The sequence below is a fragment of the Amphibalanus amphitrite genome, unplaced genomic scaffold (genome assembly GCF_019059575.1).
Source record: "Amphibalanus amphitrite isolate SeventyFive unplaced genomic scaffold, NRLGWU_Aamphi_draft 000235F_arrow, whole genome shotgun sequence".
NCBI lineage: Eukaryota > Metazoa > Arthropoda > Thecostraca > Balanomorpha > Balanidae > Amphibalanus > Amphibalanus amphitrite.
This window is the reverse complement of record NW_024881730.1, coordinates 319,489-337,674: the sequence shown is the minus strand read 5'-3', so window position 1 is coordinate 337,674 and position 18,186 is coordinate 319,489. Positions and strand designations below refer to the sequence as shown.

At 44.7% G+C, this 18,186-nt stretch overlaps 2 protein-coding genes across 18 annotated transcripts; one reads left to right on the top strand and one right to left on the bottom strand.

Annotated features, from left to right (window-relative positions):
* Window positions 1-415: 415 nt before the first annotated feature.
* Window positions 416-2,632, top strand: LOC122385929 (syntaxin-18-like). Of its 4 annotated transcripts, none has more exons than XM_043374601.1 (2): window positions 416-773; window positions 1,579-2,632. In XM_043374601.1, exon 2 carries the CDS (start codon window positions 1,589-1,591, stop codon window positions 2,522-2,524), a length of 936 nt encoding a protein of 311 aa, XP_043230536.1. In that variant the 5' UTR covers window positions 416-773; window positions 1,579-1,588; the 3' UTR covers window positions 2,525-2,632. The 4 variants fall into 4 exon arrangements, with proteins under 4 accessions (XP_043230536.1, XP_043230539.1, XP_043230537.1 ...); XM_043374604.1 differs by having other exon boundaries at window positions 593-649; XM_043374602.1 differs by having other exon boundaries at window positions 606-741.
* A 182-nt stretch (window positions 2,633-2,814) lies between these two features.
* On the bottom strand, window positions 2,815-10,244 carry LOC122385930 (peptidyl-prolyl cis-trans isomerase-like 3). Of its 14 annotated transcripts, none has more exons than XM_043374619.1 (6): window positions 10,229-10,244; window positions 7,335-7,385; window positions 7,006-7,080; window positions 6,545-6,706; window positions 3,628-3,746; window positions 2,815-3,041 (listed from the first exon to the last, which is right to left on the bottom strand). In XM_043374619.1, the coding sequence occupies exons 2-6, from the start codon at window positions 7,335-7,337 to the stop codon at window positions 2,915-2,917; spliced, it is 486 nt and encodes a 161-aa protein (XP_043230554.1). In that variant the 5' UTR covers window positions 7,338-7,385; window positions 10,229-10,244; the 3' UTR covers window positions 2,815-2,914. The 14 variants fall into 14 exon arrangements, with proteins under 14 accessions (XP_043230554.1, XP_043230555.1, XP_043230550.1 ...); XM_043374620.1 differs by lacking the exon at window positions 10,229-10,244 and adding an exon at window positions 9,945-9,959; XM_043374615.1 differs by lacking the exon at window positions 10,229-10,244 and adding an exon at window positions 9,813-9,829.
* Window positions 10,245-18,186: the final 7,942 nt, after the last annotated feature.

The following is an 18,186-nucleotide window of genomic DNA, read 5'->3' as shown; positions in this document are numbered from 1 at the left end:
TTTGCCCCAAACGTCCCCCTTAGATCCGCCAGTAGTTTGGTACCCTCGTAGATATAGCTACAGACTGAGACATTCTGCAGTCTCACGGTGATAAAGGACGTGATGTATCCTAACGGGTAGGGTGACGCTGGGCAGGAAAATGCCTTTTTAGTCTCGAATGTGTTATATTTTTCCATGATATTGAATATAATAATCGGGCGACAAATCCTCCAGATTTTCCTCCAGAATCAAAAATCCTCCAAAAGCGAAATTTGTCCGCAAATAGAGTTCAAAATCCTCCAGATTTGCGGAAATCCTCCAAATCTGGCAGCACTGCAATATACACACGTGCGTTTGGAGCCGATTGTGGTGCATACCCTGCGCACATAAGACATTTCGTTGCAGTGTAAAATATTGAAGAAAAATGACGCAATATAAGATTTTTAGGATTTAGGATTCCACAACACCACAAATTTTTCTTTTTTAGATAATTTTTATGATTTTTAAACTTGTAATTTTTTCCCAAATTAATTGAAGCATTATTTTTGAAGAAAAAAAAACTAATCTACGTCAACTGTGTAATCAATCACTTACGGTATTGTTAGTATTATTTACAGACCCTTGTCAGAACAATCGACGTTGCAGTTTGTTTCGCGATAGATGACTGATGGTTGGGTTATTTCAATTTCTGTTTATCAATAGATCATAGATATCTATAGGTATACCGTGATATTAGACATGTGACCCTCGAGCATTACAACGGTGATCTTATATTTTCATGTAACATGTGTTAGGTAGGTACAGTGAATGGTGAAATACCCTTTTGCACCCAGACCCAGAATTGAATAAAAACCACACCTTATATTGTCACACACGAATCACGATATATCCAACTAGTTAATTGTTCATTCAATCATTAAGGCTAAAAAAATTGGTAAATGTCAAGTTTAAGTCATAAGAAGACTTCATTGATAAATTTTTCATATTTTTACATTATTTGACATCCTGAATTCAACAATGATACTCATATGTCTTGCAAGTTGCAAGTAAAAGAAAAAAACAATCAAACCTGACCTAACCTTACCTAGTCTTACCTATAACCTACCAACCTACAAACCTACCCTAACCTAACCTAACCTACAAACCTACCTACCTACAACCTAAAACCTACAACCTAACCTAACCTAACCTAAAACCTAAAATTTTTGCTGTTTCATATTCGTATCAACAGCGCCACAATTGTAGTTAGGACCTAAACTTGACATATACCAAAAGATCAGGTCCAAAGGTTAAGTGAAATGCATGTCAGTATAGCATACAGGGCCACAGGCAGTAGCGGCGGAACACCTTCAATTAAGGGGGGCACTGCCAACTTTTGGTTCCATTCTTTCCATGCAACGCTAATAGGGTTAATGTTAAAATGCCTAAATCAAAGGGGGCACAGTGCCCTCCCCGTTCCGCCGCCTATGCATACAGGTTGCAAACCAATTGTTACTCAATGCTGTCTGATGAGAATGACATTCACATTAAGTTCAGGTATTGAAATTGCACATTTAAGTGGAAATACTGTTGAAAGTAATTTATTTCTGTGTGCCGCAGAAAGTAAGTCATGGACCAAACGCCGCTGTTCAGTGCCTGTTTGCGCGCTGTGCGCCTGCGCAACAAGGAGCTGGCGGCGGCGGCGGACGGCCGCGTGCTGCCGCGCCGCTCGGTCAGTGCGTTCCAGCGGCGCGCCGCCGACATCGTGGCGAGCGTGGCGCGTCTGGCGGCCTTCCTGCAGGAGCACCGCGCCGGCTACCTGCGCACGGGGCGCGCCGACGGCCAGCCGCTGTCCGACGCCGAGCGAGACGAGGTGGAGGCCGGCGCCGAGGCGATAATGCGCACCTGCGGCCAGCTGGTGCGCGACTTCCGCCGCGAGCTGCCGCCCGTCACCGCCGGCGACCAGGCGGCGCTGCACCGGCAGGCCGTGGCCGACAGCATGGAGGCCTATCTGAAACGGGTCTGCCGCCTGTACGCTGAAATGAAGGCCGTTCGCGTCAAACGCTCCGTCGACCGCCGCAACATGGACCAGATCGCCACGCCGGAGCCGCGCCGGGTACCGCCGCTGGCGCGGAATGCGCCGGAGCCGGCCCCGGTGGCGCGGGACCGGCCCGGCGGCGGTCCGGCGCCCTGGGAGCTGGAGCAGCCCAGCTCGCCGCTGCTGACCGGAGACGAGCTCTCCCCGGAGGACATTCAGATGCTGGAAGAGGAGAATGACCAGATGTTCAACGAGCTCAACAGCATGACGGAGGAGGTGCGCCGCGTTGAGAGCAAGGTGGTGAAGATCGCGCAGCTACAGGAGATTTTCACAGAGAAGGTGCTGGAACAAGATAAAGACATCGACCGCATTGGCGACACAGTGGTGGGCACGACGGAAAATATCAAGGAAGCCAACGAGCAACTCCGCAGCGCCATTAAAAAGAACGCAGGTACGCGCGTCTGGGTCATGTTTTTCCTTCTGGTGATATCGTTTTCGCTTCTTTTTCTGGATTGGTATAATGATTAATGGGAACCCTGATTGCTATGTATGCGATAGGTCGATGCACTGGGTTGGGATAACTTGATTCGATGATTAACGATTGTGATATGATAGAATATATATATTTTTGCTGATGTTTGTGGCGTTCATGGCGCGCTTTTCTTTGCTATGAAAAGACTGATGATTGTGATTGGTGGTGCAACTTGATTAACATCCAAACATGTTTCACGACGTTGGGTGAAGTTTGCCTTGGGGGCCCGTTTGCCGTATCATCCCATACTGGGGTATCCTCCGAAAATCATAAGAAATTACAATGGTTTGATACACATTTATGTATTGAGCGATGTCACTGATGATAATGCAAAGTGTGAGTCAATGGAAGGGGCGGGTCACTGTAACCCGAGCAGAGGCACGTTGTCAGCCTGCCAGCGGATTGGCGTGGATTGTGACGGACCGGATGCGCGTCTCGTTGGTCGGACGGTAGTTCTTCGGGTTGACGGTGAGCTTCTCAAGCTGGTCGAGTGCGTCCATGCCATCGATCACCCTGTCGAGAGGCGGCAGAGGCCGTCAGGTGACGTTGGACAATGGCGGCGCCGGCCGAAAAAAACGTACGTGAATAATGCGACAACTATACGAATACGAAAGCATGCTAACATGACTGAAAGAGGAACTCGGGAAAATGAGCAACTGTGCCCATTGATTGGTACATATTGCACAGGATATGGTTTCTACATGTCACTTAACAAGCAATCAGCACCCACACAGTGCGTGCTACGAGGATCCTATCCTTGAATAACGCATGAATGCATTTTGTCATAACAAATAATTGACACTTGGCAGGAATTGGATTCGAAATTAAATAACAATAGCATGTATTCAACACATCCCATCACACACATCCCATCACACACATCCCATGTTGTTGTTGAGGCAACACAAGCCCAACCCCAACAACAACAACGACAACAACAACAAAAACAACAACAAAAACGTTTATCACTATCCCAGAACCAGAACTAGACGTAAAAACATTAGCGAAAGCTTATCTTTAGAAACACAGGAAAACGCAGTCAGTCCGGTCATAAAGTACCTAAAGCGGACTCCTAAACGATATTGACACAGCCTCTTACTTTCCGAACACGGTGTATTTGAGGTCCAGGTGCGGCTGAGGAGCGTACGTAATGAAGAATTGACTGCCGTTGGTGTTCGGTCCGTTGTTGGCCATCGATACCATCCCGCGGACCTTGTGCTGCCGGAGGAGCCGATCGTTAGCCATCAGTATCGTCCCGCGGACTTTGTGCCGTAAAAGCCGCCGATCGCGACGAAACTTTTAGTACCCTCGAGTTGATCAATTCTGCATTTACTCTGAAAATCTCATGACCCTAACCCCGCTGATCTTTGACCTGTTTCTTGAAACCATATTGTCAAGCCGGTATAGCGATTCGGCGAATGTCAGCGCACGTCATCCGCGCGCTACCAGTCTTCTTTGTAGTTGTTAACCCGCGCACCGACGGGGGGGGGGCGGTTATCGCCTGAGGTGCCGCGAAATTGGGTATGACTATTCTCTCATCAATTTTACACATGAAGTGCAAGTTTAAACCTCTTAACTTTTAAGGTCAGGTCACTTTGAATGACCCAACCTCAAGTCACTTTTTTGCAACTTTGTCACCGTGTCAGAGCTACAGTAGATGACGGAGTCCTTTTAAAGTCGGAGGATGTTATTAGGTCGTTAGTGGCTACAATTTGTATATCTCTGAATTTTGATATCGATGACCTAAGGTCAGGTCAATTTCTCGACCTCCCCATTTTAAGTCAATGGGGGAAAAATCAACTCCCTGTTTTTTCCACTAAAACGCTTCAAAATGGCCCCATATACCATACATGACTTCATATACGACCAACCTTCACTACCTTGAGGCCTGTTTTGCTGTTGGGCAGCTGTAAGGTCATGTGACGTCATCAAAGGTCACCAAAGTTTTTTTTTGCCAATAACTCCTTACAGGAACAAGATACAGCCGTGCGGATGGTCTCATTGTGTTCAGCTCGTCAAGGCGCATCGAATGATATACATGACCTCGAGGTCACGTGACCTTAGGTCAACCTTTGACCTTGACCTTTCGAGGTCAACATATATATGGTTCGATGCGGATTGGCGAGAGGATCACGATGGTGCCCTTAGTTTGTTCCTAGCTTGACCAATTCGAAAGTTATTTGAGAAAAACTCCATATCTAGCGCCGCCATTTTGACTTTTTTGACCCCTGTGACGTCATCTTTGACCTGACCTGTGACCTTGGTAAAAATTGTAGACCTTGTCCGTGCGTATCCCATGCCGTTTACCGCTTGTCGCTAACTTGCTGCGTTCTCGAGATCTCAGGGGGGGGGGGCGGTCATCCGCCCCCTCGTCGGTTCTAAATTGGCGCAGACCCCCGTCGGTGCGTGGGTTAATGTTCCAACTAGAGGTGGCAAATGTGGACCCGAGGACCCGGTCCAAAGAACCAGTCTGGACCCATATGGGTCCAGACCGGTTCCTGGAAATTTTCGGACGGGAAATTTTCGGACATCTTGCACACTACACATTATTGCAAAGTATGAAGTGAAAAGGGAAGGTTTCTTTGCACACCAGGCGCGGATACAAGGGGGGGGCCATGGGGGCCATGGCCCCCCCCCCCTTGGCCGATTTTTTTTCAAAAATAAAATAAAAAGTTAAAAAGTTAAAAAGCTGAAAAGGGGGCCTCCTGAAAATAAAGTGGCCGAAATCCGATGAGTTTTTTTTTAACCTACCCACTTAGTTATTTCTTAGAAGACTAGCTGAGAAGACTTCTTTGTTAGAAGATTGGTAAAGCTTTTCATAACTTCGAGGTCTCTTATACTCACAGAGATGACCACTTTTACAGGGCCTCCTAACCTGCACAGAGGGCCTCCAAGCCTGCACAGATGTTGAGATGTTGCCTGAACAGCTAGATAAGCTCAATAGACGCAGTTTTTTTTTTGGGGGGCCCAACAAGTGGGAAGATGGGGCCTCCAACAGGTGGGATTATGGGGGGGGGCCTCCTGGTTTCTAATGGCCCCTCCCTTGGAGATTTTCTGGATCCGCCCCTGTTGCACACAGTAGCTCATGAGTATTCCCAGTGGGAAAAAAGGCTGTTTCATGATGCAACTAATGATACCTACAAGTATTTGTATTAATTGACTTGGGGAACGGGTCCAACTGGTTCCGATTCCAACTTAGACCGGGTCCGACTGGTTCCAGAAATGTAGCCCGCATGACGCATACAGGTTGACCTGACCGCTGACATGACCAGATCCGACCCGGCCTACTCCAAATGCGTGAATACATCATCTTTGATCAAAACTAACATGAAATTTGTGATCAGCACCCCGAAAAAAACTTAGCAATCTTATTTTACGAAGCTTTAGCAGGTCTCGAGTTTCCTGACTTTTGGGTCATTGATCTAACCTCGAAGGTCAACCAATGGCCCAGGACCTTAACATTGGGTATCATTGGCTTTCTCTCATCAGGGGCAACGTTATCGTTTAATATCCGCGAAGCTCTAGCTCGGTCAGGGGCCAAACGGCTCATCCGCTCCATCCAAACGGCAAACGTATCACCCTACACGTAAGATGCTGTAAAAAGGTCAATATGGGCGAGGGTTAAGTGCCTGAATGATTTTAGATAGTATATCAGGATGTCCCAAAATTTTAGAATTATTTCAATGGTCCTTTCCTCAAATTATATGTTTAAAAATCGAAAGTGGTGTATATTATTGCCTATTGGAAATTACTGGAGATATTGGTAAATTACTGTAACGGCTACATCGCTTCTGACTTCTTAACATTCTTTAATACGAGGAAAAGGTCATTTACAGTTAGTCTACAATTCTAGTCAGTTGAACAATACGTCACTTTCGCCTTCTAAACATTTCTTTATTCGAGGAACAGGTGATCAACAATCATTCATATCATAACACTTTCTCGTGAGAGGGCTCAACAACATATCTTCAATGTTCCAGCTTATGTGATATATACTTTCCAGTCTCCACACTTACTTTGATACTGTCAGTGATTTCATCTTCAAATTTCCTATTCCATATTGAGGTTCCACCTTTACCCGTCCCAGTTGGGTCACCAGTTTGAACCATGAAACCTTTGATGTTGCGGTGGAACAGGCTGTCATTGTAGTAATCACTCGCGCAAAGTGCCAGGAAGTTCTGAAATCAGACACCAATCAAAATTGCTCAAAAACACAAAGCAATGGTGTGGTTTACACACCTGGAACATTAATGAATCAAAACATCACCATTGAGCATTCAGCATTAGTCAAGGATGTGAATGCAGAGGAAGGCAACCATTATTGTTCATATACATACATACCTACAGTGAAAATTATTTGTAAAAACGTGCAAAGCTGGTTGGAGACATTAGAAAACACATTTTCCCAGCATGTAGGCACAAGCAGCTTGTTTTTACATGATGGTGCATGGTCACCTGCATGTATAAGTTGACTTACCTCGCATGTCTTTGGGCATTGATCACAGAAGACCTCAATCTTTATGTCACCAACATCTGTATGTAGTGTAACTGCCTGAAAAAAATGAGGGTATAAATATGAGCTGAAAGTGCCTCTGCATTCATATCAACCAGAGGCAGAAAGGTAACTGTCTAAGTTGACATTTCACACAAAGGCCTTCTCCTTATTAAAAGCATGTCAAAACAAATATAGGTACCTATTACAATTAACTAGGTACAACATTTTTAGCTCCCATCTCCTTTAGTTATCTGACATACACACACTTGCACTATGTAAAGTAATGCTTGTGAACATATCATCATACTTACCATAGCATTACACAGTTAAAAAACAATGGCTGGATCAGACGATCAAGATGACTGAGAACAGCAACAATAACCTCACGTTCAGAGTCTCTTGGACGACGAAGATTCTATGTCATCTGGCCAGTCCCATTCAAGGTCAGCGGGGGCTTGGCTGCGGTTCTAGAATGGGATTAGCCGGATGACATAGAATCTTTGCCGTCCAAGAGACCCAGATCACGGGGTAAATTTAGAGAACCAGCTCAGGTTATGCAATATCAAGCATCATGCCTGAATATTGATGCAGGGGTTGCACTGCAGCCACAGCCTTTGTCAGCTGCATGGTCGTACTAGATGACCATCAGACATTAACCCTATTACTGGTGGCCTCTCTGGACTACGTTACCTGGTGGAGGGGGCCGATTCGGCCCCCCTGGATATCTCGAAAACTAAATGTCCGATCATAATGGGACAAACGCCATTCGATTGCTCTCATCGTGAACTATTAGATTGACTTTAGAAGTAAAAAAAAGTTCAAAATTGTGCGTCCTGGAAGCAAACACTTTCGAAAAAATCGCGTTTTACACCTCATCACTAAAATTGTTATAATAGCTTCTTTCTTTTTTGACCGATTTTGATGAAACTTCAGGAAACTCTTCTTCATGAACTGCGCCTTCATATATATTCCGTTTTTTCGATATTTCAAAAATCATAGGCGTATTCAGGTAGCTAACTTGGGATGATGTTTTGAGTTTTTGTCATGGCATATCATGTGTCTTATGACATGATGTGTCATTAGCATATATCATGTAGAATATGCAATGTAAGCACAAAATACACGTTTTCGTTTAGCATAGGCAGATTCAGGCATGCTAAGATGGGGGTACATTGATATTACCCCCCTTTCTCAGGTACCTGGATCCGCCTATTCCAATATTTTCATTGTAAAATGACGTCACATAGTCTTTGAGCGCATACATATGATGGGTGGTGCCACTGGTCACCAGTGTAAATCTAAGCAAATCTGCTTAGTGGCAAATGTCAAAACAGTCATATCTGGGCCAAAACTACCCCAGAGAAACTTGTCCTGGAGACGCCTCTGCGCAAGCTAGAAACTAAAAAATTTGACACAATGTGCCCAATGAATAACAAGGAAAAGTCACCAATTTTTAAACCCCTAGCTTAAGTCATTTTCCGTCAAGAGCAAAAAAAAACTACAGGTGGGGGGGCCGATTTGCCCCCCCCCCCCCCTCCCCACCAGTACCTAATAGGGTTAAGGGTGATCAAAGGTCTTATGATGGCAATTTAAGGCAAAGGACAAATTCAGGCAAAGGTCTGAAGACCTTGAAAAGGCTGGAGCCAGGTTGGGATGAGACAAAAGGTAAATAAAAATGCTTGAAAATAAAAAGGCTGCATGAAATGAATTTCAGTAGGTACATAGGAATCAAAATGAATGCAAAATGAAAAAGATGCAAAACCTTATGAAAGTCAGGCCTTTAAAGGGACTATCCCACCTTCTAAAATGTTGTTAAAACCAGTTATATTGTGCCCGACTTTATAGATTGGATGACCAGGAACACGGTTCTGGCATTTATTTTTCATTAAACATCTTAGGCTTCCCATATTCCAAACACAAACTTTCAAATATGTGACGTCACAGCCCAAAATTACCTCCTTCCCCAGGCCACATTACTGTCATAAAGCTGATTCTTTTTACTCTGTAGGCACCACAACAAAGTTCAGACCAAGTTTTAAGTGATTTTTCAACGAACAAACCCATTTAAATCAGAATGACTAAACGAGGTGACGTCACACTAACGGTCGCTCCATGTTGAAGATAGGGCCTTGTACAAGGCCCATTTTCAAATGAAGGGAACGAATTTCTTCAACAACAAGAGGCCGCGGGGGTTGCAACCTAGATAGATAGTGGTTTCTGAACCTCACCGCAAACTTGGCTATCTCAACTCAAACCCCATGTTAAAGGTGGGATAGTCCCTTTAAGTTACTCAGTGCTTGTGCGAGGGTCATATTTTAACATTTATGAAGTTTACTAATAATTTCGAGCACGGCTCTGTCACTTGTCAGAATACAAAGTAAAAAATGCCACAATAAAATCCAGTGTATCACAGTCTGCAGTCAAAGGTTGGATTTTATCGTAGTATTTTTAGCTTTGTATTCTGATGAAGAGCTGTGCTCGAAATTACTAATAAAGTTAAAGTGTTGTCGCTTAACTTTTTTAACTACAGGGATAAGGTCATGGTCACTAATAAAAAAGTTAGGCCTTATAAAAACATTCTCTCTTTCAAAATTCTTGCATAGGTCTTTGGTATGGGCAAGGGCGGCAAGGGTATGCTATTTATATACACTGTGGGGTATGCAACCGGTCGCAAGCGCAATATTTACAAAAATGGAATGGAATATCTTCTAACACACCATACCATTATACAAACGTACACAGTGAAATAGTGTTCAATACATGATGCTGCATGATCGCTCGCTGCTTACCGCTCTGGAGAACCGACCAATCAGGATCGGCTAGGGTGAGGAAAAGTGCAAAGGAAGTGAGTGTAGCGATCATTTACAACGGATTGGATATTCTACTACTAATTCAAGCTCATTTAAGATCAATAAACTTGCTGACGAGATAAATTTTCTTTTTTTGTCCTTTGATCGCGAGTTTTCTCGATCTCCTATATGAAGTGCCAACAGCAAAATAAAAGTGCAACGAACAGGCTTCATGGAACCAGGTTTCTCGACATAAATGGCGAAAGTGATACATTCGACTTTTTGCTGCTTATGATGACGTCTATCAATTCAGCAGCAACGAATATCAGCCTCACAGCAGCATATTTCGGGGTCTTTTGATTTGGCTGAAAATCGGTATACAGGGCCTCCTCGATGCGCTGATTCCGAAAATGTACCTCTTTTGGGTGGTATTTTGCACCGTTAACGAGTTAACGACCAATTAACATTTTAACGGGAAACGGCGGGGTCTTTCGATTTGCCTGAAAATCGGTATACAGGGTCTCCTCGATGCGCTGATTCCGAAAATGTACCTCTTTGGGATGGTATTTGGCACCGTTAACGAGTTAACGACCAATTAACATTTTAACGGGAAACGTCGGGGTCTTTCGATTTGCCTGAAAATCGGTATACAGGGCCTCCTCGATGCGCTGATTCCGAAAATGTACCTCTTTGGGGTGGTATTTTGCACCGTTAACGAGTTAACGGCCAATTAACATTTTAACGGGAAACGGCGGGGTCTTTTGATTTGGCTGAAAATCGGTGTACAGAGCCTCCTCAATGCGCTGATTCCGAAAATGTGCCTCTTTGGGGTGGTATTTTGCACCGTTAACGAGTTAACGGCCAATTACACGTTTTAACGGGAAACGGCGGGGTCTTTCAATTTGGCTGAAAATCGGTGTACACTGTACAGGGCCTTCTCAATGCGCTGATTCCGAAAATGTACCTCTTTAGGGTGGTATTTTGCACCGTTAACGAGTTAACGACCAATTAACATTTTAACGGGAAACGGCGGGGTCTTTCGATTTGGCTGAAAATCAGTAAACAGGGCTTCCTCGATGCGCTGATTACGAAAATGTACCTCTTTAGGGTGGTATTTTGCACCGTTAACGAGTTAACGACCAAATAACATTTTAACGGGAAACGGCGGAGTCTTTCGATTTGGCTGAAAACCGGTATACAGGGCCTCCTCGATGCGCTGATTTCGAAAATGTGCCTCTTTGGGGTGATATTTTGCACCGTTAACGAGTTAACGATCCGTTAACATTTCAACAGCATATATCGATTTCAGCAGCAAATTTTCGGGGTCTTTCGATTTGGCTGAACATCGGTATACAGGGCCTCCTCGATGCGCTGATTCCGAAGATAAACCTCTTTGGGGTGGTATTTTGTACCGTTAACGAGTTAACGGCCAATTACACATTTTAACGGGAAACGGCGGGGTCTTTCGATTTGGCTGAAAATCGGTGGACAGGGCCCCCTCGATGCCCTGATTCCGAAAATGTACCTCTTCTGGGTGGTATTTTGAACCGTTAACGAGTTAACGACCAATTAACATTTTAACGGGAAACGGCGGGTTCTTTCGATTTGGCAGAAAATCAGTATACAGGGCCGTCTCGATGCGCTGATTTCGAAAATGTGCCTCTTTGGGGTGGTTATTTGCATCGTTAACGAGTTAACGATCCACTAATATTTCAACAGCATATATCGATTTCAGCAGCAAATTCGATTTGGCTTAAAATCGGTGTACAGGGTCTCCTCGATGCGCTGATTCCGAAACGTTACCTCTTTGGGGTGGTATTTTGCACCGTTAACGAGTTAACGACCAATTAACATTTTAACGGGAAACGGCGGGGTCTTTTGATTTGGCTAAAAATCGGTATACAGGGCCTCCTCGATGCGCTGATTCCGAAAATGTTATTTGGCCGTTAATTCGTTAACGATGCAAAATACCACCCCAAAGAGGTACCTTTTCGGAATCAGCGCATCAAGGAGACCCTGTACGCCGATTTTAAGCCAAATCGAAAGACCCCGAAAATTTGCTGCTGAAATCGATGTATGCTGCTGAAATGTTAACGGATCGTTAACTCGTTAACGATGCAAAATACCACCCCAAAGAGGTACATTTTCGAAATCAGCGCATCGAGAAGGCCCTGTATACTGATTTTCAGCCAAATCAAAAGACCCGCCGTTTCCCGTTAAAATAATAATTGGTCGTTAACTCGTTAACGGTGCCAAATACCACGCCAAAGAGGTACATTTTCGAAATCAGCGCATCGAGAAGGCCCTGTATACTGATTTTCAGCCAAATCGAAAGACCCGCCGTTTCCCGCTAAAATGTTAATTGGTCGTTAACTCGTTAACGGTGCAAAATACCATCCCAAAGAGGTACATTTTCGGAATCACCGCATCGAGGAGGCCCTGTACACCGATTTTAAGCCAAATCGAAAGACCCCGAAAATTTGCTGCTGAAATCGATATATGCTGCTGAAATGTTAACGGATCGTTAACTTGTTAACGGTGCAAAATACCATCCCAAAGAGCCACATTTTCGAAATCAGCGCATCGAGGAGGCCCTGTATATCGGTTTTCAGCCAAATCGAAAGACCCCGCCGTTTCCTGTTAAAAAATTAATTGGTCGTTAACTCGTTAACGGTGAAAAATACCACCCCAAAGAGGTACCTTTTCGGAATCAGCACATTGAGGAGGCCCTGTATACTGATTTTCAGCCAAATCGAAAAACCCCGCCGTATCCGGTTAAAATGTTAATTGGTCGTTAACTCGTTAACGGTGCAAAATACCACCCCAAAGAGGTACCTTTTCTGAATCAGCGCATCGAGGAGACCCTCTACACCGATTTTAAGCCAAATCGAAAGACCCCGAAAATTTGCTGCTGAAATCGATATATGCTGCTGAAATGTTAACGGATCGTTTACTCGTTAACGATGCAAAATACCAGCCCAAAGAGGCACATTTTCGAAATCAGCGCATCGTGAAGGCCCTGTATACTGATTTTCAGCCAAATCGAAAGACCCGCCGTTTCCCGTTAAAATGTTAATTTGTCGTTAACTCGTTAACGGTGCCAAATACCACCCCAAAGAGGTACATTTTCGGATTCAGCGCATCGAGAAGCCCTCTACACCGACTTTCAGCCAAATCGAAAGACCCCGCCGTTTCCCGTTAAAATGGTAATTGGTCGTTAACTCGTTAACGGTGCAAAATACCACCCCAAAAAGGTACATTTTCGGAATCAGCGCATCGACGAGGCCTAGTATACCGATTTTCAGCCAAATCGAAAGACCCCGCCGTTTCCCGTTAAAATGTTAATTGGTCGTTAACTCGTTAACGGTGCAAAATACCACCCCAAAGAGGTACATTTTCGGAAACACTGCATCAAGGAGGCCCTGTATACCGATTTTTAGCCGAATCGAAAGACCCTGCCGTTTCCCGTTAAAATGTTAGCTCTTTAACGGTGCAGGTCGTTAGCTCTTTAACGGTGCAAAAGACCACCCCAAAGAGGTACCTTTTCGGAATCAGCGCATCGAGGAGACCCTGTACACCGATTTTAAGCCAAATCGAAAGACCCCGAAAATTTGCTGCTGAAATCGATATATGCTGCTGAAATGTGAACGGATCGTTAACTCGTTAACGATGCAAAATACCACCCCAAAAAGGCGCATTTTAGAAATCAGCGCATCGAGACGGCCCTGTATACTGATTTTCAGCAAAATCGAAAGACCCCGCCGTTTCACGTTAAAATGTTTATTGGTCGTTAACTCGTTAACGGTGCAAATTACCACCCCAAAGAGGTACATTTTCGGAATCAGCGCATCGAGAAGGCGCTGTATATCGATTTTCAGCCAAATCGAAAGACCCCGCTGTTTCCCGTTAAATTGTTAACTGGCCGTTAACTCGTTAACGGTACAAAATACCACCCCAAAGAGGTACATTTTCGGAATCACCGCATCGAGGAGGCCCTGTATACCGATTTTCAGCCAAATCGAAAGACCCCGCCGTTTCCCGTTAAAATGTTAATTGGTCGTAAAGTCGTGAACGGTGCAAAATATCACCCCAAAGAGGTACATTTTCTGAATCAGCGCATCGAGGAGGCCCTGTATACCGATTTTTAGCCAAATCGAAAGACCCTGCCGTTTCCCGTTAAATGTTAATTGGTCATTAACTCGTTAACGGTGCAAAATACCACCCCAAAAAGGTAACTTTTCGGAATCAGCGCATCGAGGAGACCCTGTACACCGATTTTAAGCCAAATCGAAAGACCCCGAAAATTTGCTGCTGAAATCGATAGATGCTGCTGAAATGTTAACGGATCGTTAACTCGTTAACGATGCAAAATACCATCCCAAAGAGGCACATTTTCGAAATCAGCGCATCGAGAAGGCCCTGTATATTGATTTTCAGCCAAATCGAAAGACCCCGCCGTTTCCCGTTAAAATGTTAATTGGTCGTTAACTCGTTAACGGTCCAAAATACCACCCCAAAGAGGTACATTTTCGGAATCAGCGCATCGAGAAGGCCTTGTACACCGATTTTCAGCCAAATCGAAAGACCCCGCTGTTTCCCGTTAATATGTTAACTGGCCGTTAACTCGTTAACGTTGCAAAATACCACCCCAAAGAGGTACATTTTCGGAATCAGCGCATCGAGGAGGCCCTGTATACCGATTTTCAGCCAAATCGAAAGACCCCGCCGTTTCCCGTTAAAATGTTAATTGGTCGTTAACTCTTTAACGGTGCAAAATACCACCACAAAGTGGTACATTTTCGGAATCAACGCATCGAGGAGGCCCTGTATACCGATTTTTAGTCAAATCGAAAGACCCCGCCGTTTCCCGTTAAAATGTGTAATTGGCCGTTAACTCGTTAACGGTGCAAAATACCACCCCAAACAGGCACATTTTCGGAATCAGCGCATCGAGGAGGCCCTGTACACCGATTTTCAGCCAAATCGAAAGACCCCGCTGTTTCCCCTTAAAATGTTAATTGGCCGTTAACTCGTTAACGGTGCAAAATACCACCCCAAAGACGTACATTTTCGGAATCAGCGCATCGAGGAGGCCCTGTATACCGATTTTCAGGCAAATCGAAAGACCCCGCCGTTTCCCGTTAAAATGTTAATTGGTCGTTAACTCGTTAACGGTGCAAAATACCACCCCAAAGAGTTACATTTTCGGAATCAGCGCATCGAGGAGGCCCTGTATACCGATTTTCAGGCAAATCGAAAGACCCCGCCGTTTCCCGTTAAAATGTTAATTGGTCGTTAACTCGTTAACGGTGCAAAATACTACCCAAAAGAGGCACATTTTCGGAATCAGCGCATCGAGAAGGCCCTGTATACCGATTTTCAGCCAAATCGAAAGACCCCGAAATATGCTGCTGTGAGGCTGATATTCGTTGCTGCTGAATTGATAGACGTCTTATGATGCTGCCATAAGTTGTTTAGACGGTTTAGACATGCGGTTATCCCTCAAGATTACTTTAAAGGTAGACTGCCACCTTTTTTCCACAAAACGGTTTTCACTAGAGCTGAGCCACCTATGTCCCAGACTGAAGTCGGTTTTCCGAAATTCGAACCCGTTTGCGAGAAATCGGAGACCAAAGTTCAGTTTGATGCCATTTTTTTAGTCCAAGAAAACCGACATCTCTACTGTTTATCGATAACTTTGAAACATGAATTTTCTTATCTTTTGGTAAATATATGTCAAAACTTTGATTGTTTCGAGATCAGAGAAGAATTTTGGAGTGTCAAAATAAAAGTTAAACTTATATATTCAGTAGTTCATTTTTTCCAAAAAAGTGTGGGAAATGGGGTTTAACATGGGCCAGACCCATTCCAAATGAGCCATGATTTTTAAATGTTTTACGAACTTAAATGCAAAATAAATTAGGACATGGCCAATTTCTTATGAAATCATATATTAGTAAATCATAAAATACCTTACTTTTTCAAATAAAATGTAATAATCTTATGACCTTGAAGTCTAGTGATGTGTAAACATTGTCGCTAGACATTAACCGATTGATAATTGTATGATAATCGACAATTTTTTTCGCGATTCACGTGATGATACTTTGTCAGGTGAATTCTAAAATTTTGTTTTGTCCAGGGAATAAATCATAGGCCGATCTGAGAAAACTTTTTGAAGGTGGCAGTCTTCCTTTAATAATGTTATCCCTGCAGCGAAGCAACTTTTTACTTTTAACGTCAGTTATAGCACCGCAAACACTTTTTGGAAAGTGGAACACTCGCACCTAATAAACGGCGGTAGACTCACGAGGAAGTTGGAAGCATGGAATGTTTCCACCGCTTAGAAACTGACGCTAACGCCCGTGCAATAACAAGTAAGTGGCTTCTATCAGATTTTGCTTTGTTTGTTTTGCTTGATTATTTGACCGATGTATCAGCTATTTGTACGGATTTTGGCCCGCTTGAAAAGCCGTGATTTAATCAGAACTTGTATCCGTCCTTGTGGTCTTTGCCTTCATCGTGTCATGCCCAGATCCCCACTCTTGCCTTGCACACTCGTCTTTCCGGACTGGCGGCCATGCCCATCTTCACCTCTCCCTCCACCCATACACACACCACCACCACCACCACCACCACCACCACCACCAGACAACCGGTGCACCAAAGCGGTGTTCACTGTTCGGGGCAGGTCGGTCGGTCCCCTAGCTCAGTCGGCTGAGCCCCCCCCCCCTCCCCTCTGGGACTCCGCGTGGTGAGAACACGCATCCCGGTTATAAAAGTCCAGGGTTCGAAGCGCGGCGGTCACCGTTCCGTGCTTCTATCCTCAGGATACTGAAATCCTCCTCCTCCACGCCGCAACCCCCCTCCGGGCTGGACAGGCAACTTTATCTCATGCGGGCTGCTCCTTTGGAGCGGCACCGCTGCTCCCGAGGGAGCGCACCCCGTAGCCAGGTGCAGTGAGTACCTTGGGGCTGGGTGGCCTGTCCTCTCGGGACGGGCTCAGCCCCGGTGACTCTCTAGGGTGCCTGCCCAGACCAATGTCTCCCCCTACTTCCTATCATCCTTCCGGCTCTGAAATGGTCTCGTCAGACCGAAAGAGCCTAACCCAACAATACAAGCAAAACAAGCGCGGCGGTCACACCGTTCCGTCATTTCCATCCTTAGCCAGGACAGTCAAATCCTTCTCCATTGACTCCGGAAAGAATCGTGTTGCATATCAGCCGATTCGTATCGTAGAGCTGAACACATCTGACGTGTTTTCACCGCTCTAGCACGTCTCTATCAAAAGTTATAGTAAAAAACTGCTGGTGACCTTTCATGACCTGAGATGACCTCAGGGGCACACAGAGGGATCACAGGTGCAAATTTCCGATTCAGTATGTCATGTCTACCTATGAACTGATGTTTTAGAGGGTTTAGGACGACAGTCGTCCAAAAGAGGCGCATTTCAATTTTCTTCTATTGACTTAATGAAGAGGTCGCAAAATTGACCTAACCCTAGGTCACATATTTAAAAAATATAGATATTAATTTTATACATACCTTCTGTTACTCATCAATTGATCAATCGATTAACCCATTTATGCCCAAGAATATTGACCATCATGGAAATCGATGAAATCTAAAGTAAGCTATGCTCCTACCAGGGCCTTGCATGGAAACGAAAATAATTTTTGCCTGCAGCAAAAGTTTTTCGAGAAAAACGTAAAAAACGTGCGTTGCGAAATCACAGCGAAGGGCACACCGGGCGCCATCAGCGCTGCGAAAGCGCAACGACGGGCACATCAGATGGACGTAAACGGTAAAATACACTGAACTGCCGTATATGCTAGTTTGTTTTAAAGCATCCATCAACTGTTGACAATTCTATTGCTCGAAAATGCGGAACCCACATCCCTCATGCTCTATAACCCGCCTAAGAGCATCAGTGAGGGAGCATAACTTCAGGATTCGCGAACGCGGAGATGGTAACAAACGGTCATTATCAACAACAGTTGTCCATTTAATAGTGATCGACACGAACCCAGGATGATGCCTTCTTTTTGGGAGCTAGAGAGAGCCATTACGGCCCCACATATCAGACCCCACACTGAAAACAATTAAACCGAGGATTGGGAGTAAACCAGTGCCTCACGTATACGCCCACTCTCTCGCTCGCTCCTTTGCAGTCGCCCCAAAAGGCGTCTTACCTACTGGTCTACGAAAGACTTCGCTCGCTTCGTAACGGCGTCGCGAACCCACGGATACGGCTTGTGCCCACGGCCCATAAGTTATTATTACCTGTGGAGATTATCCGAATGTTGTAATATCCTCAACCATAGATAACCATAGATTCATGTTATCTATGCCTCAACCCTTGTCCACCTTCAGA

Coding starts and splice junctions, on each gene's coding strand:
- LOC122385930 (XM_043374606.1), bottom strand. CDS start 7,803: ATGAGAGCAATCGAATGGCGTTTGTCCCATTATGATCGGACATTTAGT. Junction 3,747..6,544: donor AAATCACTGACAGTATCAAA/GTAAGTGTGGAG, acceptor CTCCTCCGGCAG/CACAAGGTCCGCGGGATGGT. Junction 3,042..3,627: donor AAATACACCGTGTTCGGAAA/GTAAGAGGCTGT, acceptor GCCTCTCGACAG/GGTGATCGATGGCATGGACG.
- LOC122385929 (XM_043374601.1), top strand. CDS start 1,589: ATGGACCAAACGCCGCTGTTCAGTGCCTGTTTGCGCGCTGTGCGCCTG.